Source organism: Cetorhinus maximus, chromosome 32, assembly GCF_964194155.1.
Source record: "Cetorhinus maximus chromosome 32, sCetMax3.hap1.1, whole genome shotgun sequence".
NCBI lineage: Eukaryota > Metazoa > Chordata > Chondrichthyes > Lamniformes > Cetorhinidae > Cetorhinus > Cetorhinus maximus.
This window is the reverse complement of record NC_135910.1, coordinates 5833564-5859408: the sequence shown is the minus strand read 5'-3', so window position 1 is coordinate 5859408 and position 25845 is coordinate 5833564. Positions and strand designations below refer to the sequence as shown.

Here is a 25845-nt window from a genome sequence, read left to right as displayed (position 1 = left end):
TAATAGGGGCATTGAATACAAGAGTAAGGAAGTCATGCTGAACTTGTATAAGACACTAGTTAGGCCTCATCTGGAATACTGTGTCCAGTTCTAGGTACAATACTTGAGGAAGGATGCAAAGGCATTGGAGAGAGTACCGAGGAGATTCACAAGAATGATTCCTGGGATGAAGAACTGTCACTATGAGGACAGATTGGAGAGGTTGGGACTCTTGCCTGAAGAAAGGAAGGCTGAGATGAGAGTTGATAGAGGTATTCAAGATCACTTAGAGGGTAGTTGGAGTCTGGAACAAACTCCCTGAGAGAGTGGTGGAAGCAGGTTCGATTGAGGCATTCCAAAGGGAATTGGATTGCTACCTGAAAAGACAGAACGTGCAGGGTTACGGGGATAAGACAGGGGAGTGGGACTAGGTGGAATGTTCTTTCAGAGAGCCAGTGCAGACTCGATGGGCCGAATGGCCTCCTTCTGCACTGTAAAGACACTGTGATACCGTGAACATAATCAATGACCCAGCCTCCACCGCTTGCTGGGGGTGAGAATTCTAAACACTAACAACCTTTTGGGAGAAAAATTTCCTCCTCATCTCCATCTTAAATGGGAGACCCCTTATTTTTAAACCATGGCCCCTAGTTCTAGATTCCCCTGCGCGAGGAAACATCCTCTCAGCGTCTGACCTGTCAAGCCTCCTCAGGGTCTTTCACGAATCTTATTAAATAGCAAGGCTGATGCATTCCCATGTCAGAGCTTTGCCATATCCTGAGGATCCACTGGACGGTGAAATCTCCGATAGTGCCGGAATTGATGCAGTGCCAGCTGCTCCTCAAATAATGACGGTACCTTCACTGTGTCCGTGCTGCTTGCCCCTCAGCCGCGCCCTCGCTGGCAACGCGGTGAAGGTCACCCCTGGCAAAGGGCAGCGCTGTATCCACCTCCCACCTCCGGAACCCGCCCGCCATCCCTAAGTTAGCAGACGGCACCACCGGAGGTGGGTTCTGGTAATTGGCCAGCTCACGTAAGATCACGTGGGAATCCTCGCTGCTGCTGTTGCGGACACCACCGAGATCCAAAAATCGTCCCGGCGCACAAAGATTTCCAATTCAGCCCAGAATGGTTTCTAACACACCCCAGGCACCATGCTCGAATGTTGCAGGGTTTAAAGCTCTGTGCCAGCTTAACAGGCTAAAGTAGGTTAGAGATTGTAACAAGTAATTGCACGGCATTTTTTAAAATTCATTGACGGGATGTGGGCGTCGCTGGCTGGGCCCAGCATTTATTGCCCATCCCTAATTGCCCCTTGAGAAGGTGGCGGTGAGCTGCCGCCTCAAACCGCTGCAGTCCTGAAGATTGTTTTTATGTAGGAAGCAGGTTTCATCTATAATTTTCAACTTATCCGGTAGCGGAAGGAAACTATGCACAACCATGAAAACTATGCGCTGTTTGCTTATATATATTAAGTAGATAAAACCACTTATTAGTTCAAAGCATAGACTGACTCATAGCCTTGACAATGCACTTATTCCGCTGACAATCCAATAACAGAGATGTCATGTAACACGTTGGCAGATGCACAGCGTAAAGCTTCTACATTACAATCCTAAAGCACATCTCGTTCCACTCAACATCTAAATTAATGGTTGCAGCCAGCCTCATGAAATCATCTATCTAGAAATTGAGCAGAAAGACAGGCAGTCCAGCTCACAGAGTGCATTTTAAAAAAAAAATCTTATACAGGATGTGGGCATCTGGCTGAACCAGCATTTATTGCCCACCCCTAATTGTCCTTGAGAAGCTGGTGGTGAGCCGCCTTCTTGAACCGCTGCAGTCGTTCTGGTGTACGTCCAATTTTCTGTCGCGGTTTGATACAACTGAGTGGTTTGCTAGGCCATTTCAAAGGGCATTTAAGAGTCAACCACACTGCTGTGGACCTGGAGTCACATGCAGGCCAGACCAGGTAAGGATGGCTGATTTCCTTCCTTAAAGGACAGCAGTGAACCAGGCACGTTTTTACAACAATTGACAATGGCTTCATGGTCATCATTGGACTTTTAATTCCTGGTTTTTTTTAAATTTCACCATCTGCCGTGGGGGTTTTGAACCCAGGGCCCCAGAGCATTACCCTGGGTCTCTGGATTGCTAGTCCAGTGACAATACCACTACGCCACTGCTTCCCTTTGCAAACCATGTCCTCATCGTATTACAAAATGTGCAAGGTCTGGGCAGAGCATGCAAGATGAAAGCCATTGCACCTTTGCTGCAATTTTAAAGAATACCTAGAGTGTGCTCCTGCGTAGAGCACAGTTGGGCACTCCCTGTAAGTGATCTGAATGTCTTTTGTTCGGCGTATCCCCTGACTGCCCAACATCTACTTGCACGAGAGTTTAACCCAGGTGCAGCTGGAAATTCTCACACGTGCTCCACTGAAGCTTTCAAAGGGTACTGAGAAACACTGAGTAACATGAATGTGAATCGTAACCCTCTTTTAATTCACAGGCAGCGAGTAAGCATCGAAAGTGATTGTCAAAGCTAAACATGTTCCAACAAGCTGTAGCTACAACCTCTGCAACCTGCATTCAACAGTTCCAAATCCTGCCACATGTCCTGTGCCTTGCAGTCTCTCGCTGCCAGCAATACACTGTCCTTTCATCACTGTTAATTGAGCCTAGGAAACAGGGGCCTCTATCAGCTTCCCTAACAGGGATATGATAACAAAGAGACCTCTCCTCTTGGACAACGTCTGCATAGGCGCCAATAAACCAGACCTCAGCAAATAAGTGGAAAATATTTGATATCCAAAGTCCAGATCACATGGTAGAATGAATTCTACACGTTCAAGTCAGTGGTCATACACATCCCATGCTGCAATATACTTATACAAAGTATGGCCCCTGCTGTCATACATATTACACACAGTCCAGTCCAAGCTGTAATATATATTATAGAATGCAGCACGTGCTGTAATATATATTATAGAATGCAGCACATGCTGTAATATATATTATAGAATGCAGCACATGCTGTAATATATATTATAGAATGCAGCACGTGCTGTAATATATATTATAGAATGCAGCACATGCTGTAATATATATTATAGAATGCAGCACATGCTGTAATATATATTATAAAATGCAGCACATGCTGTAATATATATTATAGAATGCAGCACATGCTGTAATATATATTATAGAGTGCAGCATGTGCTGTAATATATATTATAGAATGCAGCACATGCTGTAATATATATTATACAGAATCCAGTCCTTCTGTAATATCTATTATGCAGAGTCCTGTCTGTGCAAGTAACATTCGTGCCACACAAGTGTCAGGCAATGGCCATCTCCAACAAGAGAGAATCCAACCATTGCCCCTTGATGTTCAATGGCATTACCATCACTGAATCCCCACTATCAACATCCTGGAGTTACCATTAACCAGAAACTGAACTGGACGAGCCATCTAAATACTGCAGCTACAAGAGCAGGTCAGAGGCTGGGAATCCTGCGACAAGTAACTCACCTCCTGACTCCCCAAAGCCTGTCCATCATCTACCAGGCACAAGTCAGGGGTGTGATGGAATACTCTCCACTTGCCTGGATGCAGCTCCCACAACATTCAAGAAGCTCGACACCATCCAGGACAAAGCAGCCTGCTTGATTGGCACCTCATCCACAAGCATTTACTCCCTCCACCACTGATGCACAGTGGCAGCAGTGTGTGTACCATCTACAAGATGCACTGCAGGAATTCACCAAGGCTCCTTAGACAGCACCTTCCAAACCCACGACCACTACCATCTATAAGGACAAGGGCAGCAGATAGATGGGAATACCACCACCTGCAAGTTCCCCTCCAAGTCACTCACCATCCTGACTTGGAAATATATCACTGTTCCTTCACTGTCGCTGGGTCAAAATCCTGGAACTCCTTCCCTAACAGCACTGTGGGTGTACCTACACCACATGGACTGCAGCTGTTCAAGAAGGCAGCTCACCACCACCTTCTCAAGAGTAATTAGAGATGGGCAATAAATGCTGGCCCAGCCATCGGCATCCACATCCCGTGAATGAACAAAAATATATATATATATCATACAGAGTTCAGCAAGGGCTGTGATATATATCACACAAAATCCAGTTCATGCTGTAATATATACTATACAGAGTCCAGACAATGCTGTAACATATAGTATGCCAAGACCAGTCCAAGCTTTAATGTATATTGGACAGAATCCAGTCCGTTCTGTAATATATATTATACAGAGTCCTGTCCATGCTGTAATAGATATCATAAAGAATCCAGTCCATTCTGTGATATATATTATGCAGAGTCCAGTCTGTTCTGTAATATATATTATGCAGAGTCCAGTCTGTGCTGTAATATATATTATGCAGAATCCAGTCCGTTCTGTAATATATATTATACAGAGTCCAGTCCATTCTGTAATATATATTATGCAGAGTCCAGTCCGTTCTGTAATATATATTATGCATAGTCCAGTGCATTCTGTAATATATATTACGCAGAATCCAGTCCGTTCTGTAATATATATTATACAGAGTCCAGTCCATTCTGTAATATATATTATGCAGAGTCCAGTCCGTTCTGTAATATATATTATGCAGAGTCCAGTCCGTTCTGTAATATATATTATACAGAGTCCAGTCCATTCTGTAATATATATTATGCAGAGTCCAGTCCGTTCTGTAATATATATTATGCATAGTCCAGTGCATTCTGTAATATATATTATGCAGAATCCAGTCCGTTCTGTAATATATATTATACAGAGTCCAGTCCATTCTGTAATATATATTTTGCAGAATCCAGTCCGTTCTGTAATATATATTATATGGAGTCCAGTCCGTTCTGTAATATATATTATACAGAGTCCAGTCCGTTCTGTAATATATATTATGCAGAGTCCAGTCCGTTCTGTGATATATATTATGCAGAGTCCAGTCCATTCTGTAATATATATTATGCAGAATCCAGACCGTTTTGTAATATATATTATACAGAGTCCAGTCCATTCTGTAATATATATTATGCAGAGTCCAGTCCGTTCTGTAATATATATTATGCAGAGTCCATTCCATTCTGTAATATATATTATGCAGAATCCAGTCCGTTCTGTAATATATATTATGCAGAGTCCAGTCTGTGCTGTAATATATATTATGCAGAGTCCAGTCCATTCTGTAATATATATTATGCAGAGTCCAGTCCGTTCTGTAATATATATTATGCATAGTCCAGTCCCTTCTGTAATATATATTATGCAGCGTTCAGTCCGTTCTGTAATATATATTATGCAGAGTCCAGTCCATTCTGTAATATATATTATGCAGAATCCAGTCCGTTCTGTAATATATATTAAACAGAGTCCAGTCCATGCTGTAATATATATTATACAGAGTGCAGTACATCCTGCAATATATATTATACAGAGCGCAGTGCGTGTTGTAATATATATTATGCAGAGTGCAACACATTCTCTAATATATATTATACAGAGTGCAGCACGTTCTCTAATACATGTTATACAGAGTCCAGTACATGCTGTAATATATTATACAGAGTATAGCACATGCTGTAATATATATTATACAGAGTGCAGCACATTCTGTAATATACATTATACAGCGTCCAGTCCATGCTGTAATGAATATTATACAGAATACAGTATGTGCTGTAATACATATTATACAGAGTACAGTACGTGCTGTAATATATATTATACAGACTGCCTCATGTGTTGTAATATAAATTATACAGAGACCAGTACCTGCTGTAATATTTATTATGCAGAGTCCGGTCCATGCTGTCGTATATATTATGTAGAGTCTAGTCTGTGCCATAATATATATTATACAGAATCCAGTCCATGCTGTAATATATATTATGCAGAGTGCAACACATTCACTAATATATATTATACAGAGTGCAGCACGTTCTCTGATATATGTTATACAGAGTCCAGTACATGCTGTAATATATTATACAGAGTACAGCACATGCTGTAATATATATTAGAGTGCAGCACATTCTGTAATATACATTATACAGAGTCCAGTCCATGCTGTAATGTATATTATACAGAATACAGTATGTGCTGTAATATATATTATACAGAGTATAGTACGTGCTGTAATATATATTATGCAGACTGCCTCATGTGTTGTAATATAAATTATACAGAGACCAGTACCTGCTGTAATATTTATTATGCAGAGTCCGGTCCATGCTGTCATATATATATTGCAGTAATATATGTTATACAGAATCCAGTCCATGCTGTAATATATATTATGCAGAGTGTAACATGTGCTGTAATATATAGTATACAGAGTGCAGCACGTTCTCTAATATATATTATGCAGATTACAGCATGTTCTCTAATATATATTATACGGAGTCCAGTATATGCTGTAATATATTACACAGAGCACAGCACATGCTGTAATATATATTCTACAGAGTACAGTCTGTTCTGTAATATACATTATACAGAGTCCAGTCCAAGCTGAAATATATATTATACAGAGTCCAGTATGTGCTGTAATATATATTATACAGAGTGTAGTACATGCTGTAATATATATTATACAGACTGCAACGCATGCTGTAATATAAATTATACAGAGACCAGTCCCTGCTGTAATATATATTATACACAGCCCAGTCCCTGCTGTAATATTTATTATGCAGAGTCTAGTCCATGCCAGAATATATATTATACAGAGTCCAATCTATGCTATAATATATTTTTACCGGGTGCAGTACATGCTGTAATATATATTATACAGAGTGCAGCACATGCCATAATCTATATTGTGCAAAGTCTAGCCTGTGCTGTAATATATATTATAAAGAATCCATTACGTTCTAATATATATTAAACAGAGTGCAGTCCATGCTGCAATATATATTATAAAGAGTGCAGCACATCCTGTAATATATATCATACAGAGTCCAGTAGTATATATAGTAGTATATATAGTAGTATATACAGTAGTATATACAGTAGCTGTAGTATACATTATACAGTGTGCAGTACATGCTGTAGTATATATTATACAGTGTGCAGTACATGCTGTAATATATATTATAAAGAATCCAGTCCATGCTGTAACATATATTGAACAGAGTCCAGTCCATGCTATTATATATAGTATACAGAGTGCAGCACATGCTGTTATATATATTATACAGTGTGCAGTATATGCTGTAATCTATATTGTGCAAAGTCCAATTTATGCTATAGTATATATTATAAAGAATCCAGTCCATTCTGTAATATACATTAAACAGAGTCCTGTCTGTGCTGCAATATATATTATACAAAGTGCAGCACGTCCTGTAATATATATTATACAGAGTCCAGCCCATGTGGTAATATATATTATACAGAGTCCAGTATGTGCTGTAGTATATATTATACAGATTTCAGCAAGGGCTGTGATATATATTATACAGAGTGCTGTTATATATTAAACAGAGTCCAGTCCGTGCTGTAATATATATTATACAGACTGTAGCAAGTGCTGTTATATATATTATACAGAGTGCAGCCCGTTCTCTAATATATATTGTACAGAGTCCAGTACATGCTATAATATATATTATACAGAGTGCAGTACATGCCACAGTCTATATTATGCAAACTCCAGTGTGTGCTGCAATATACATTATAGAGAATCCCGTATGTTCTGTATTATGTATTATACAGAGTCCAGTCCATCCTGTAATATATATTATACAGAGTGCAGTACGTGCTGTTATATATTAAACAGAGTCCAGTCCATGCTGTAATATATATTATAAAGAGTGCAGCACGTGCTGTTATATATATTATACAGAGTGCAGCCCGTTCTCTAATATATATTGTACAAAGTCCAGTACATGTTATAATATATATTGTACAAAGTCCAGTACATGCTATAATATACATGATACAGAGTGCAGTACATGCCATAGTCTATATTACGCAAACTCCTGTCTGTGCTGTAACATATATTATAAAGAATCCAGCTCATTCTGTAATATGTATTCAGAGTCCAGACGGTGCTGTAATATATATTACAGAAAATCCAGTCCATTCTGTAATATATATTAAACAGAGTCCTGTCCATGCTGTAATATATATTATACAGAATGCAGCATATCCTGTAATATATATAATACAGGGTGCAGTATGTCCTGTAATATATATTATACAGAGCGCAATCCGTGCTCTTATATATATTATACAGAGTCCAGTCTATGCTGTAGTATATATTATAAAGAATCCGGTCCATTTTGTAATATATGTTATACAGAGTGCAGCACATCCTGTAATACATATTAAACAAAGTCCATGTGGTAATATATATTATACAGAGTCCAGTATGTGCTGTAATATATATTATGCAAATTTCAGTAAGGGCTGAAATATACATTATAAAGAATCCAGTCCATGCTGTAATATATATTATACAGACTGCAGCAAGTGCTATTATATATATGATGCAGAGTGCAGCCCGTTCTCTAATATATAGTACAGAGTCCAGTACATGCTGTAATATATATTATACAGAGTGCAGTACATGCCGTAGTCTATATTATGCAAACTCCAGTCCGTGCTGTAATATATATTATAAAGAATCCAATCTGTTCTATAATATATACTATACATAGTGCAGCACATCCTGTAATATATATTATGCAGAGTGCAGCACATGCTGTAATATATACCGTACAGAGTCCAGTCTGTTCTGTAATATACATCTATGCTTTAATCTATATTATCTACATTCCCTGTTATAATATATATTATATACAGTCCATGCTGTAATTTATATTATACACAGTGTAAATTCATAAATTTATACAATTTATATCAATTATGTAGAATCCATGCTGTATTGTATATTATACACACTCAGTGCTGCAATATATATTATGTACAATCTGCCCTATAATATATTTTACACAGCCTGTGCTGTTATAAAAAGTATGTACAGTCTGTGCTGTAATATATATTGTACAAACATAGTGCTGCAATATTTATTATCAAAAGCCTAGTGCATTCTGTAACATATACTGCACATTCTGTAATATATATTATTCACAGTCCGTGTTGTAATATATATTATGTACAGTCCACACTATAAACATGTACTGTACACAGTCCCTGATGTACAAATTATATACAGTTCAGTCCATGCTGCAATGCCTATTATAATCAATTCTTTCCCTAATATATTATAAACAGTCCATGCTATAATATATATTATGTATAGCCCATGCTGTAATATATATTATACATAGGCCAAGCTGTAATATACATTATACACAGTCAGTGCTGTAATATATATTATACACAGCTGGTCCTGTAATATACATTATAAGCAGTCAGTACCATTATATATTATACACAGTCAGTGCTGTAATATATACCATACACAGTCAATGCTGTAAAATATACTATACACAGTGCTGTAATATATACAGTTGGTGCTACAACATACTATGAACAGTCGGTGCTGTAATATATATATTATACACAGTTGGTGCTGTCATATATACTGTTCACAGTTGATTCTGTAATATATATTGTATACAGTCAGTACTATAATATACATTATACACAGTCAGTGCTGTAATATACATTATACACAGTCAGTGCCATAATATATACTACACAGTCAATGCTATAATATATGTTATACACAGTTGGTGGTGCAATATATATTATACACAGTCGGTGCTGTAACATATACTGTACACAGTTGATGATGTAATATATATTGTATAAAATCAGTGCTGTAACATACATTATACATAGTTGGTGCTGTAATATATATTGTCTAGTCAGTACTGTAATATACATTATATGCACTTGATGCTGTAATACATACTGTATACAGTCAGTGCTGCAATATATACATTATACACAGTTGGTGCTGTAATATATATTATAGTCAGTACTGTAATATACATTATATACACTTGATGCTGTAATACATACTGTATACAGTCAGTGCTGCAATATATATATTATACACAGTTGATGCTGTAATATATATGAAACATAGCCCAGGAATGCTGTTTTGAGTCTGTTACTCTTCTCAATTTTATATTTGCCCTACTCTATGGCCTAGGGAGTTGCATTATAAAGTTTGCTGATGACAGGGATTTTGATAATGTTGTGGATATTGATGAGGATGGCTCTAGGCTTTAGGTTGTCATAAGCAGAATGGTGAAATGGGAACTTGCATGGCAAGTGGAGTTCAATGTGAAACATGAAGTGATGCACTTTCTTTCAGCAATGCTAACATGGGAAGGTGTAATACCATAAATGGCACAATTATTAAAAAGTATAGATGAGCAGAGTGTACATACAAACAATTCCATAGGGAGAGCAGGGAAAGCTGCTAAGGTGCATTAAAAAAATATGGGCCTGAATGCAGCTCCAACAACACTGCAGGAGTTTGACGCCATCCGAGATAAAGCTGCCCACTTGATTAGTGCCCTATAAACCACCTTAAACACAGGTGCACCATCTACAAGATGCACTCACCAAGGCTCCTTAGACAGCACCTTTCAAACCCACGACTTCCACCACCTGGAAGGACAAGGGGAGCAGACACATGGGAACATCACCACCTGGAAGTTCCCCTCCAAGCCACACACCATCCTGACTTGGAAATATATCGGCCGTTCCTTCACTGTCGCTGGGTCAGAATCCTGGAACTCCCTTCCTAACAGCACTGTGTGTGTGCCTACACCACATGGACTGCAGCGGTTCAAGAAGGCAGCTCACCCACCACCTTCTCAAGGGCAATTAGGGATGAGCAATATGTGCCAGCCTAGCCAGTGATGCCCACATCCTCTGAATGAATAAAGATGAAGACCACGCTATAATATTTATAACACTAATTCAAACCTTACTGTATCCAGTCTAATGTATACTATAATATACACTATATCTCGCTCATGGTGCATATTGTATCCAATTCAGTCTAAAATATTGGTTGCGGTAACCTGATTCAATGGGTAACACTCTTACCTAGGAGTCAGAAGGCCACGGGTTTGAGTTCAAAGGCTTAGGCACATAATACAGGCCAACAGCACTGATGGAGTGCTGCACTGCCAGAGGAACAGTACTGAAGGTGTGCTGATCTGTCAGAGGGCCAGTACTGAGGGAGAGCTGCAGTGTAGGAGGGCCACTGCTGAGGGAGCTCTATACTGTCGGAGGGGCGGTACCAATGGAGCACTGCACTGTCGGAGGAGAACTATAGCGGGAATGCTGCATTGTCGGAGGGGTAGTACTGAGGGAGTGCTGCATTGTTAGAAGTGCAGTGCTAAGCGAGAAGCAGCACTGTCGGAGGGGCAGTACTGGGGGAGTACTGTGCTGTCCAAGGGCCAGTCCTGAGGGAGTGCTGCAATGTCAGAGGGGTAGTATTGAGGGAGTGCAGCACAGTCCAAGGGGCAGTACTGGGAGAGCGCTGTGCTATCCGAAGGGCAGTACTGAGGGAGCGCTGCACTGTCCGAGGGGCAGTACTGGGAGAGTGCTGCGCTGTCAGAGGGGCAGTACTGGGAGAGTGCTGCGCTGTCCGAGGGGCAGTACTGGGAGAGTGCTGCGCAGTCCGAGGGGCAGTACTGGGAGAGTGCTGCGCTGTCCCAGGGCAGTACTGGGAGAGTGCTGCGCTGTCCGAGGGGCAGTACCGGGAGAGCACTGTGCTGTCTGAGGCAGCACTGAGGGAGCGCCGTACTGTTGGAGGACTATTGCAGGAGTGCTGCACTGTCTGAGGCGCCACTTTTGGATGAAATAGTGATCTGTCCACTCTCAAGTGGAAGTAAAAATCCCATGGCATGATTTTGAAATGGAGCAGGCAGGTCCCCCACTCCCCTCCATTCCCCCCTCCCCCACCCCCACCCCCACCCCCCGACCTGTTTTCTTGCCAAAGTTCATCGCCCCGGCCCCAACCAACACAATCAAAAGCAGATGATCTAGGCATTCTTTTCATTTCCGCTTGTGGGATCTTGCTGTGTGCAAGTTAGCTGCCGCAGTCGCTGACCTAACCACATTGACTATACTTCAGTCGTTTTGAAATGGAATGGGATACCCTGAGGATGTCAAAGGTGCTGTTTGTTTCTTGTTACTCAGTCCACGGAACAGAATATACCCTGTCAATGATAACCTACGTATTATATAAGCAGCCTGGTACACATTATACAATGTCTGCTCCCATGAGGCACAAATAATATATACAGTCCAGACAATGATTATGTATACGCCATGCGTAGCCTACCTTACATTATATGTCATACACAATATTATATACTGTACATTACATAGTTCAATACATTAAAAAAAAACAGTTCAGCACATATTACATGATAAATAGAGTCATCCTGATACCATACATTGTATATGGTGTAATATGTGCTATTATATAGGTCCCATTGCTATATTGTATGTTATATAAGCCCAACACAGCCCCACTCACACATCAGGAACCAGTCAAGAACCTTCAAAAACCAACCCTTTCACATCTCAAATCTTGAACAAATATGTCGTACAACTATAGAATTTTGCAATTTCATAAATGGCTAAACTAAAAGGGAAACAATGAGGTGTAAAACCGCAAAGATCGACAACAGCCAAAAATAACCCGGGACCCCAAACTAATCCGGTACGCTAAAATAATCAGGTAAACCCCAAATAACACAGGACTCCAAAATAATCCAGCAGCCCAAAATAACCAGGTACCCCTCCCCACCTCAAATAATTCATGACCCCCTCCTCCCACCCCAAAAATAACCTGGGACCCGCCCCCCCCACCCCCCCCCAACCTCCCACCCTGGCTTCCCCCCGGCCCCCAACCCCTACAAAATAAGCCGGGGCCCTCATATAAACCCGGTAGCCCAAAATGACCCAGGACCTCAAATAACAGGGGCTCCTAAAGTAATCCGGGGACCCTCAAAATAACCTAGGACCCCCAAATAATCCGGCACCCCAAATGAACAGTACCCTAAGCGACCCAGGGCCCCCAAGTAATCCAGAACCTCCCCCCCCCCCCCGGATAACGCAGAGACTCTATATTTATGTTGTTGCTAAGTATGATTTACAGTGGGATGAAAGCAGTAGGAAAATCCAGCAGGGTGAATTATAAATTAAAGCAGAGCTCGGGGGACTGTAAATGTGGGAGCCCGGGCTCCCTGTGGGAGACAGACTCTCGGTCACATTCTCACCCAGCCTCCACTCGGCTTACCTTCTCGATCTTAGCCAGCCATTCCCGGTTCAACGCCAGCTCTGCCATGAATGCCTGGTGCTTCAGCCATTTTTTGTGCAGCTTCTGAACATCATCGTGTGACGTGGTCCGGACCGTCAGCATCTTCTCATTAATCCAGTCGCCCAACTGCAAGTAAGAGAGGGAAAGGCTGAGATCACCCGGCTCCCCTCCCACCGCCGACACATCCTGGATTGCTCATGGTGAGAGTGCTGCAGTCCCCACTATCCCATCTCCTTGTCTGACCTCAGCACATTCAGTAAACGTGGAATGCTGCAGTGTGCCTACATCCTGCACACACAGACACACACACACAAACACACACACACAAACAAACACACACACACTCACACACACACAAACACACACACACACACACTCACACACACACACACACACACACACACTCACACACACACTCTCACACACACACACACAGAAACGTCACAAGACACTGCACCCTGCACACTGCAGCCAAAATTAACAGCACCAGCTGGACCAAGGCACCGACTCAGGCCCCAGGTTAGAGAGCAACTGGCGCCGCCGATCTTTTCAGTCCTGAGGAACGAAATCAAACAGATTTAATCAGAAAAGAATTCTTTGGGAATGCATCACGGCAAAGGAGAGTCAGGCAGGTTCTGTCACAGCAGCACCAAGCTTCACACTGCAATAAAACCGGAGTGAGAGGAGGGGGGAGGGGCTGGGAGGTAACACAAGCTTATAACTGACGTTATACAAGAGGCACTGACACACTTTACACCGCAGGGCAGTGAGAACACCTAGGCAGTCCCGGTTACCGCTGAACACATCCCGGCAACCAGCCCAGCAACCAGTGATCACATCCCGGCAACCAGTGATCACGTCCCAGCAACCACTGGACACATCCCGGCAACCACTGGACACATCCAGGCAACCGCTGGACACATCCCGGCAACCGCTGGACACATCCCGGCAACCGCTGGACACATCCCGGCAACCGCTGGACACATCCCGGCAACCGCTGGACACATCCCGGCAACCGCTGGACACATCCCGGCAACCGCTGGACACATCCCGGCAACCGCTGATCACATCCCGGCAACCGCTGGACACATCCCGGCAACCACTGGACACATCCCGGCAACCACTGGACACATCCCGGCAACCACTGGACACATCCCGGCAACCACTGGACACATCCCGGCAACCACTGGACACATCCCGGCAACCACTGGACACATCCTGGCAACCACTGGACATATCCCAGCAACCACTGGACACATCCAGGCAACCACTGGACACATCCCGGCAACCACTGATCACATCCCGGCAACCACTGGACACATCCCGGCAACCACTGGACACATCCAGGCAACCACTGGACACATCCCAGCAACCACTGGACACATCCCAGCAACCACTGGACACATCCCAGCAACCACTGGACACATCCCAGCAACCACTGGACACATCCCGGCAACCACTGGACATATCCCAGCAACCACTGGACACATCCAGGCAACCACTGGACACATCCCAGCAACCACTGAACACATCCCGGCAACCACTGAACACATCCCGGCAACCACTGGACACATCCCGGCAACCAGCCTGGCAACCACTGGACACATCCCAGCAACCAGCGAACACATCCCGGCAACCACTGGACACATCCTGGCAACCAGCCCGGCAACCATTGGACACATCCTGGCAACCAACCTGGCAACCACTGAACGTATCCCGGCAACCAGCCCATAACTAGCCCAGTAACCACTGAACACATCCCAGTAACTAGACCGGCAACCAGCCCAGTAACCACTGAACATATTACAGCAACCAACCAGGTAACCACAGAACATATCCCGGCAACCAGCCCAGTAACCACACTGAATGCATCCCAGCAACACCCCAGCAAGCAACCCGGCAACTACTGAACTCAGCCCGGCAACCACAAAACATATCCCGGCAACCAGCCCGTGAACCACTGAACACATCCCGGCAACCAGCCCAGCAACCACTGAACACATCCCGGCAACCAGCCCGGCAACCACTGAACACATCCCGGCAACCAGCCCAGTAACCACTGAACATATCCCGGCAACTAGCCCGGTAACCACTGAACACATCCCTGCAACAAGCCCGGTAACCACTGAATATATCCCGGCAACCAGCCCAGTAACCACTGAACATATCCCGGCAACCAGCCCAGTAACCACTGAACATATCCCGGCAACCAGCCCGGTAACCATTGAACACATCCGAGCAACTAGCCCGGCAACCACTGAATATATCCCGGCAACCAGCCCAGCAACCACTGAACACATCCCGGCAACCAGCCCAGCAACTACTGAACACATCCCGGCAACCAGCCCAGTAACCACTGAACACATCCCGGCAACCAGCCCAGCAACCACTGAACTCAGCTCAGCAATCAATGAACACATATTGGCAACCAGCCCAGTAACCACTGAACATATCCCGACTGGACAAGTCACTGGACCAGTAATCCAGAGACCCAGGGTAATGGTCTGGGGACCTGGGTTCGAATCCCATCACAGCAGATAGTGGAATTTGAATTCAATAAAAAATCTGGAATTAAAAGTCTGATGATGACCATGAAACCATTTGTTGTAAAAACCCATCTGGTTCACTAATGTCCTGTAGGGAAGGATCTGCCATCCTTACCTGGTCTGGCCTACATGTGACTCCAGACCCACAGCAATGTGGTTGACTCTGAAATGGCCTAGCAAGCTACTCAGTTGTATCAAACCGCTACAAAGACGCAAAAAAGGAGTGAAACCAGACAGACCACCCGGCATCGACCGAGGTACCAGAAACGACAACTGCAATCTCAGCCCTGTCGACCCTGCGAAGTTCTCCTTACTAACATCTGGGGGCTAGTGCCAAAATTGGGAGAGCTGTCTCACAGACTAGTCAAGCAACAGCCTGACATAGTCATCCTCACAGAATCATACCTTACAGATAATGTCCCAGACACCACCATCACCATCCCTGGGCATGTCCTGTCCCACCAACAGGACAGACCCAGCAGAGATGGCGGCACAGTGGTATACAGTCGGGAGGGAGTTGCCCTGGGAGTCCTCAACATCGACTCCGGACCCCATGAAGTCTCATGGCATCAGATCAAACATGGGCAAGGAAACCTCCTGCTGATGTACCGCGCTCCTTCAGCTGATAAATCAGTGCTCCTCCATGTTGAACACCTCTTGGAGGAAGCACTGAGGGTGGCAAGGGCGCAGAATGTACTCTGGGTGGGGGACTTCAATGTCCGTCACCAAGAGTGGCTCGGTAGCACCACTACTGACCGAGCTGGCCGAGTCCTAAAGGACATAGCTGCTAGACTGGGTGTGCGGGAGGTGGTGATGGAAGCAACACGAGGGAAAAACATACTTGACCTCATCCTCACCAACCTGCCTACCTCAGATGCATCTGTCCATGACAGTATCGGTAGGAGTGACCACCACACAGTCATTATGGAGAAAAAGTCCCACCTTCACATTGAGGATACCCTCCATCATATTGTGATACCACCCTGCTAAATGGGATGGATTTCAAACAGATCTAGCAACTCAAGACTGGGCATCCACGAGGCTCTGTGGGCCATCAGTAGCAGCAGAATTGCACCACAACACGATCTGTAACCTCACGGTCCAGCATATCCCCCACTCTACCATTACCATCAAACCAGGAGATCAACCCTGGTTCAATGAAGAGTGCAGGAGGGCATGCCAGGGACAACACCAGGCATATCTAAAAATGAGGTGTCAACCTGGTGAAGCTATAACACAGGATTACATGCGTACCATACAACATAAGCAGCAAGTGATAGACAGAGCTTAGCGATCCCACAACTAATGGATCAGGTCTAAGCTCTGCAGAACTGCCACATCCAGTTGTGAATGGTGATGGACAATTAAACAACTCACTGGAGGAGGAGGCTCCACAAATATCCCCATCCTTAATGATGGAGGAGCCCAGCACATCAGTGCAAAAGATAAAGCTGAAGCATTTGCAACAATCTTCAGCCAGAAGTGCTGAATGGATGATCCAACTCGGCCTCCTCCAGAGGCCCCCAGCATCACAGATGCCTGTCTTTAGCTAATTCGATTCACTCCACATGATATCAAGAAACAACTGAAGGCACTGGATACTGCAAATGCTATGGGCCCTGACAACATTCTGGTAAAAGTGCTGAAGACGTGCTCCAGAACTTGCCGCACCCCTAGCCAAGCTGTTCCAGTACAGCTACAACACTGGCATCTATCCGGCTATGTGGAAAATTGCCCAGGTTTGTCCAGTACACAAAAAGCAGGACAAATCCAACCAAGCCAATTACCACACCATCAGTCTACTCATGATCATCAGCAAAGTAATGGAAGGGGTCATCAACAGTGCTATCAAGCGGCACTTGCTTAGCAATAATCTGCTCACTGATGCCCAGTTTAGGTTCTGCCAGGGCCACTCAGCTCCTGACCTCATTACAGCCTTGGTTCAAACATGGACGAGATGAGGTGAGAGTGACTGCCCTTAACATCAAGGCATTTGACCAAGTGTGACATCAAGGAGCCCTAGCAAAACTGGAGTCAACGGGAATCAAGGGGAAAACTCTCCGCTGGTTGGAGTCATGCCTATCACAAAGGAAGATGCTTGTGGTTGTTGGAGGTCAGTCATCTCAACTCCAGGACATCACTGCAGGAGTTCCTCAGGGTAGTGTCCTCGGCCTAACCATCTTCAGTTGCTTCATCAATGACCTCCCTTCCATCATAAGGTCAGAAGTGGGGATGTTCACTGATGATTGCACAATGCTCAGCACCATTCGCGACTCCTCAGATACTGAAGCAGTCCATGTCCAAATGCAGCAAGATCTGGACAATATCCAGGCAAGTAACATTCGCGCCACAAAAGTGCTGGTCAATGACCACCTCCAACAAGAGAGAATCCAACCATCACCCCTTGATGTTCAATGGCATTATCATCACTGAATCCCCCACTATCAAAATCCTGGGAGTTACCATTGACCAGAAACTGAACTAGACTAGCCATATAAATACTGTGGCTACAAGAGCAGGTCAGAAGCTGGGAATCCTGTGGCGAGTAACTCATCTCCTGACTCCCCAAAGCCTGTCCATCATCTACAAGGCACAAGTCAGGAGTGTAATGAAATACTCCCCATTTTCTTGGATGAGTGCAGCATCCACAACACTCGAGAAGCTTGACACCATCCAGGACAAAGCAGCCCACTTGACTGGCATCACATCCACAAACATTCACTCCTTCCACTACCGATGCACAGAAGCAGCAGTGTGTACCATCTACAAGATGCACTGCAAGAATTCACCAAGGCTCCTTCGACAGCACCTTCCAAACCCACGACCACTACCATCTAGAAGGACAAGGGCAGCAGATAGATGGGAACATCACCACCTGGAAGTTCCCCTCCAAGTCACTCACCATCCTCACTTGGAAATATATCGCCGTTCCTTCATTGTCACTGGGTCAAAATCCTGGAACTCCCTCCCTAACAGCACTGTGGGTGTACCTACACCACATGGACTGCAGCGGTTCAAGAAGGCAGCTCACCACCACCTTCTCAAGGGCAACTAGGGATGGGCAATAAATGTTGACCCAGCCAGCGACACCCACATCCCATGGATGAATTAAAAAGAAAAACCAGCCCGGCAACCACTGAACGCATCCCAGCAACTACCCTGGCAACAACCCAGTAATCAATGAACACATCCCAGCAAGCAAACCAGCAACCATTGAACTTAGCCCAACAACCACTGACCAGAACTCCGGCAACTAGCCTGGCAACCACCAAACACATCCCGGCAACCAGCCCAGCAACCACTGAACGTAAAAGCAAAATACTGCAGATGCTGGAAATCTGAAACAAAAACAAAAATTGCTGGAAAAACTCAGCAGGTCTGACTGCATCTGTGGAGAGAAAGATGGCCTGGCAACAACTAAACATATCCCGGCAACCACTAAACATATCCCGGCAACCAACCCGGCAACCACTAAACATATCCCGGCAATGCCCGGGCAGGTACATAAGTAATCAGAAATGCTAATGAAATGCTGGCCTTTATATCTCGAGCACTACAATACAAAGAGGGTGAAGTCAGGCTTCAGCTATACAGAGCCCTAGTGAGGACACACTTGGAGTTACTGTGAGCGCGGTGTAGATTTACCAGGATAATACCTGAACTCCAAGGATTAAATTTCAAGGAGGGATAACACAAACTAGGGCAGTATTCCCTGGAATTTATAAGATTAAGAGGTGACTGGATTGAAGTTTTCAAGATATTAAGGGTAAGAGGTTAGGGTTAGATAGAGAGAAACTAATTCCGCTGGATGGGGAGTCTGGGACCAGGGGGCATAGAGTAAAAACTAGAGCCAGGCTTTTCAGGAGTGAAGTTAGGAAACACTTCTTCGCACAAAGGGTGGTAGAAACTCTCTTCCAGAAGCAGCAATTGATATTCAATTGTTAATTTTAAATCTGAGATTGATAGATTCCTGTTAAGCAAAGATGAAAGAGTGGTCTTGTGGAGTTAGGTCACAGGTCAGCCATGATCTCACTGAATGGTGCAACAGGATTGAGGGGCTGAATGGCCTCCTGTTCCTATTTTCCTAAGATCAAACCCCAGCAAGTGCTAAATAAATCCCGGCAAATAGAGTTGTCAACCTGGTGAAGTTAAAACGCAGGACTACTCGCATGCCAAACAGCGAAAGCAGCATGTATTGGACACAGCTAAGCGATCCCATAACAAACGGGTCAGATCTAAGCTCTGCAGTCCTGCTACATCCAGTTGTGAATGGTGGTGGACAATTAAATAACTCACTGGAGGAGAAGACTCCACAAATATCCCCATCCTCAATGATGGGGGAACCCAGCACATCAGTGCAAAAGATAAGGCTGAAGCATTTGCAACGATCTTCAGCCAGAAGTGCCGAGTGGATGATCCATCTCAGCCTTGTCCTGAGGCCGACACTTCAGCTACTGAACGTATCTCATCAACAATTCTGGCAAACACCAAATGCATCCTGGAAACCAACCCAGCAACCACTGAACACATCCCGGCAACCAGCCCGGCAACCACTGAATACATCCCGGCAACCACTGAACACATCCCGGCAACCACTGAACACATCCCAGCAACCAGCCCGGCAACCACTGAACACATCCCGGCAACCAGCCCGGCAACCACTGAATACATCCCGGCAACCACTGAACACATCCCGGCAACCACTGAACACATCCCGGCAACCAGCCCGGCAACCACTGAATACATCCCGGCAACCACTGAACACATCCCGGCAAACACTGAACACATCCCAGCAACCAGCCTGGCAACCACTGAACACATCCCGGCAACCACTGTACACATCTTAGCAACCACTGTACACATCCTGGCAACCACTGTACACATCCTAGCAAATACTGTACACAACCTAGCAACCAATGAACACATCCCGGCAACCACCCTGGCAACCACGGAACAAACCCTGGTAACCACCGAACACATCCTGGCAACCAGCCCGGCAACCACTGAACATATCCTGGCAACCACTGTACACACCCTACCAACCACTGAACACAATCTGACAACCAACCCGGCAACTGCTGAACACATCCCGGCAACCAACCTGGCAACCACTGAACACAACCCAGCAACCACTGAACCTGAACACATCCCGACAACCAACCCGTCAACCATTGAACACATCCTGACAACCAACCTGGCAACCACTGAACACATCCCAACAACCAACCCGGCAACCACTGAACACATCCCAACAACCAACCCGGCAACCACGGAACACATCCTAGCAACCACTGAACACATCCCGGCAACCAGCCCGGCAAACACTGAACACATCCCGGCAACCAGCCCGGCAACCATGGAACACATCCCGGCGACCAACCTGGCAACCACTGAACACATCCTGGCAACCAACCCGGCAACCACTGAACACATCCTGGCAACCAATCCGGCAACCACTGAACACATCCTGGCAACCAACCTGGCAACCACTGAACACATTCCGGCAACCAACCCGGCAACCACTGAACACATCCCGATAGCCAACCCAGCAACCACTGAACACATCCCGGCGACCAACCCAGCAACCACTGAACACATCCCGGCGACCAACCCAGCAACCACTGAACACATCCCGGCAACCACTGAACACATCCCGGCGACCAACCTGGCAACCACTGAACACATCCCGGCGACCAGCCCGGCAACCACTGAACACATCCTGGCAACCAACCCGGCAACCACTGAACACATCCTGGCAACCAACCCAGCGACCACTGAACATATCCCGATAGCCAACCCGGCAACCACTGAACACATCCCGGCAACCACTGAACACATCCTGACAACCAACCTGGCAACAACTGAACACATCCCAACAACCAACCTGGCAACCACTGTACACATCCTAGCAACCACTGAACACATCCCGGCAACCGCTGAACACATCCCGGCGACCAACCTGGCAACCACTGAACACATCCCGGCAACCGCTGAACACATCCCGGCGACCAACCTGGCAACCACTGAACACATCCTGGCGACCAGCCCGGCAACCACTGAACACATCCTGGCAACCAACCCGGCAACCACTGAACACATCCCGGCGACCAGCCCGGCAACCACTGAACACATCCTGGAAACCAACCCAGCGAACACTGAGCACATCCCGGCGACCAGCCCGGCAACCACTGAACACATCCCGGCGACAGCCCGGCAACCACTGAACACATCCTGGAAACCAACCCAGCGAACACTGAGCACATCCCGGCGACCAGCCCGGCAACCACTGAAACACAACCCGGCAACCACTGAACACATCCTGGCAACCAACCCGGCAACCACTGAACACATCCTGGCAACCAACCCAGCGACCACTGAACATATCCCGATAGCCAACCCGGCAACCACTGAACACATCCTGGCAACCAACCCGGCAACCACTGAACACATCCTGACAACCAACCCGGCAACCACTGAACACATTCCGGCAACCAACCCAGCAACCACTGAACACATCCCGGCAACCACTGAACACATCCCGGCAACCAACCCGGCAACCACTGAACACATTCCGGCATCCAACCCAGCAACCACGGAACACATCCTAGCAACCAACCCGGCAACCACTGAACACATCCCAGCAACCAGCCCGGCAATCACTGAACACATCCTGGCAACCATTGTACACATCCTAGCAACCACTGAACACATCCCGGCAACCAGCCCGGCAACCACTGAACACATCCCGGCAACCACTGAACACATCCCGACAACCAACCCGGCAACCACTGAACACATCCCGACAACCAACCCGGCAACCACTGAACACACCCCGACAACCAACCCGGCAACTACTGAACACATCCCGATAGCCAACCCGGCAACCACTGAACACAACCCGGCAACCACTGTACACATCCTGGCCACCACTGAACACATCCTGGCAACCACTGAACACATCCCGACAACCAACCTGGCAACCACTGAACACATCCCGACAACCAACCCGGCAACCACTGAACACATCCCGACAACCAACCCGGCAACTACTGAACACATCCCGATAGACAACCCGGCAACCACTGAACACAACCCGGCAACCACTTAACACATCCCGATAACCAACCCGGCAACCACTGAACACACCCCGACAACCAACCCGGCTACTACTGAACACATCCTGGCAACCAACCCGGCAACCACTGAACACATCCCGACAACCAACCCGGCAACTACTGAACACATCCTGGCAACCACTGAACACAACCTGGCAACCACTGAACACATCCTGGCAACCACTGTACACATCCTAGCAACCACTGAACACATCCCAGCAACCACTGAACACATCCCAGCAACCACTGTACACATCCTAGCAACCACTGAACACATCCCGGCAACCAACCCAGCAACCACTGAACAAATCCTGGCAACCACTGTACACATCCCAGCAACCAACCCAGCAACCACTGTACACATCCTAGCAACCACTGAACACAATCTGGCAACCACTAAACACATCCCAGCAACAAGCCCGGCAACCACTGAACACATCCTGGCAACCAACCCGGCAACCACTGAATACATCCCGGCAACCACTGAACACATCCTAGCAACCACTGAACACATCCCGGCAACCAGACCGGCAACCACTGAACACCTCCCAGCAACCACTGAACACATCCCGACAACCAACCTGGCAACCACTGAACACATCCTGGCAACCGCTGAACACATCCCGATAGCCAACCCGGCAACCACTGAACACATCCCGGCAACCACTGAACACATCCCGGCAACCACTGAACACATCCCGGCAACCACTGAACACATCCCGGCAACCAGCCCGGCAATCACTGAACACATCCTGGCAGCCACTGTACACATCCTAGCAACCACTGAACACATCCCGGCAACCAGCCCGGCAACCACTGAACACATCCCGGCAACCACTGAACACATCCCGACAACCAACCTGGCAACCACTGAACACATCCCGACAACCACTGAACACATCCCGACAACCAACCCGGCAACCACTGAACACATCCCGACAACCAACCCGGCAACCACTGAACACACCCCGACAACCAACCCGCCAACCACTGAACACATCCCAGCAACCAACCCAGCAACCACTGAACACACCCCGACAACCAACCCGGCAACTACTGAACACATCCCAACAACCAACCCGGCAACCACTGAACACACCCCGACAACCAACCCGGCAACTAGTGAACACATCCCGACAATCAACCCGGCAACCACTGAACACACCCCGACAACCAACCCGGCAACCACTGAACACACCCCGACAACCAACCCGGCAACCACTGAACACACCCCGACAACCAACCCGGCAACCACTGAACACATCCCGATAACCAACCCGGCAACCACTGAACACACCCCGACAACCAACCCGGCAACCACTGAACACATCCCGACAACCAACCCGGCAACCACTGAACACACCCCGACAACCAACCCGGCAACCACTGAACACACCCCGACAACCAACCCGGCAACCACTGAACACACCCCGACAACCAACCCAGCAACTAGTGAACACATCCCGACAACCAACCCGGCAACCACTGAACACACCCCGACAACCAACCCGGCAACCACTGAACACACCCCGACAACCAACCCGGCAACCACTGAACACATCCTGACAACCAACCCGGCAACCACTGAACACACCCCGACAACCAACCCGGCAACCACTGAACACACCCCGACAACCAACCCGGCAACCACTGAACACATCCCGGTAACCAACTCGGCAACCACTGAACACTTCCCGACAACCAACCTGGCAACCACTGAACACATCCCAACAACCAACCTGGCAACCACTGAACACATCCCGACAACCACTGAACACATCCCGGCAACCACTGAACACATCCCGACAACCAACCTGGCAACCACTGAACACATCCCAACAACCAACCTGGCAACCACTGAACACATCCCGACAACGACTGAACACATCCCGACAACGACTGAACACATCCCGAAACGACTGAACACATCCCGGCAACCAACCTGGCAACCACTGAACACATCCCGACAACCACTGAACACATCCCGACAACCACTGAACACATCCCGGCAACCACTGAACACATCCCGGCAACCACTGAACACATCCCGTCAACCACTGAACACATCCCGTCAACCACTGAACACATCCCGACAACCACTGAACACATCCCGACAACCACTGAACACATCCCGACAACCACTGAACACATCCCGACAACCACTGAACACATCCCGGCAACCAACCCGGCAACTGCTGAACACATCCCGGCAACCAACCCGGCAACCACTGAACACACCCCGACAACCAACCCGGCAACTACTGAACACATCCCAGCAACCAACCCGGCAACCACTGAACACATCCCAACAACCAACCCGGCAACCACTGAACACACCCTGGCAACCAACCTGGCAACCACTGAACACATCCCGACAACCAACCTGGCAACCACTGAACACACCCTGGCAACCAACCTGGCAACCACTGAACACATCCCGACAACCAACCCAGCAACCACTGAACACATCCCAACAACCAACCCGGGAACCACTGAACACATCCCAACAACCAACCCGGCAACCACTGAACACACCCTGGCAACCAACCTGGCAACCACTGAACACATCCCGACAACCAACCTGGCAACCACTGAACACATCCCAACAACCAACCCGGCAACCACTGAACACACCCTGGCAACCAACCTGGCAACCACTGAACACATCCCGACAACCAACCCAGCAACCACTGAACACATCCCAACAACCAACCCGGCAACCACTGAACACACCCTGGCAACCAACCTGGCAACCACTGAACACACCCCGACAACCAACCCGTCAACCACTGAACACATCCCGGCAACCAACCCGGCAACTGCTGAACACATCCCGGCAACCAACCCGGCAACCACTGAACACATCCCAACAACCAACCCGGCAACCACTGAACACATCCCGAC

The 25845-nt window shown here is 46.7% G+C and overlaps 1 protein-coding gene across 1 annotated transcript in view; it reads right to left on the bottom strand.

Annotated features, from left to right (window-relative positions):
- The window catches only part of sptbn4b (spectrin, beta, non-erythrocytic 4b), a 320876-nt gene that overhangs the window by 103784 nt on the left and 191247 nt on the right, over positions 1–25845 (bottom strand). Inside the window, exon 18 of the mRNA XM_078533196.1 lies at positions 13260–13406. Coding sequence (XP_078389322.1) covers positions 13260–13406 — 147 coding nt within the window. The remainder of the gene's footprint in view (positions 1–13259; positions 13407–25845) is intronic.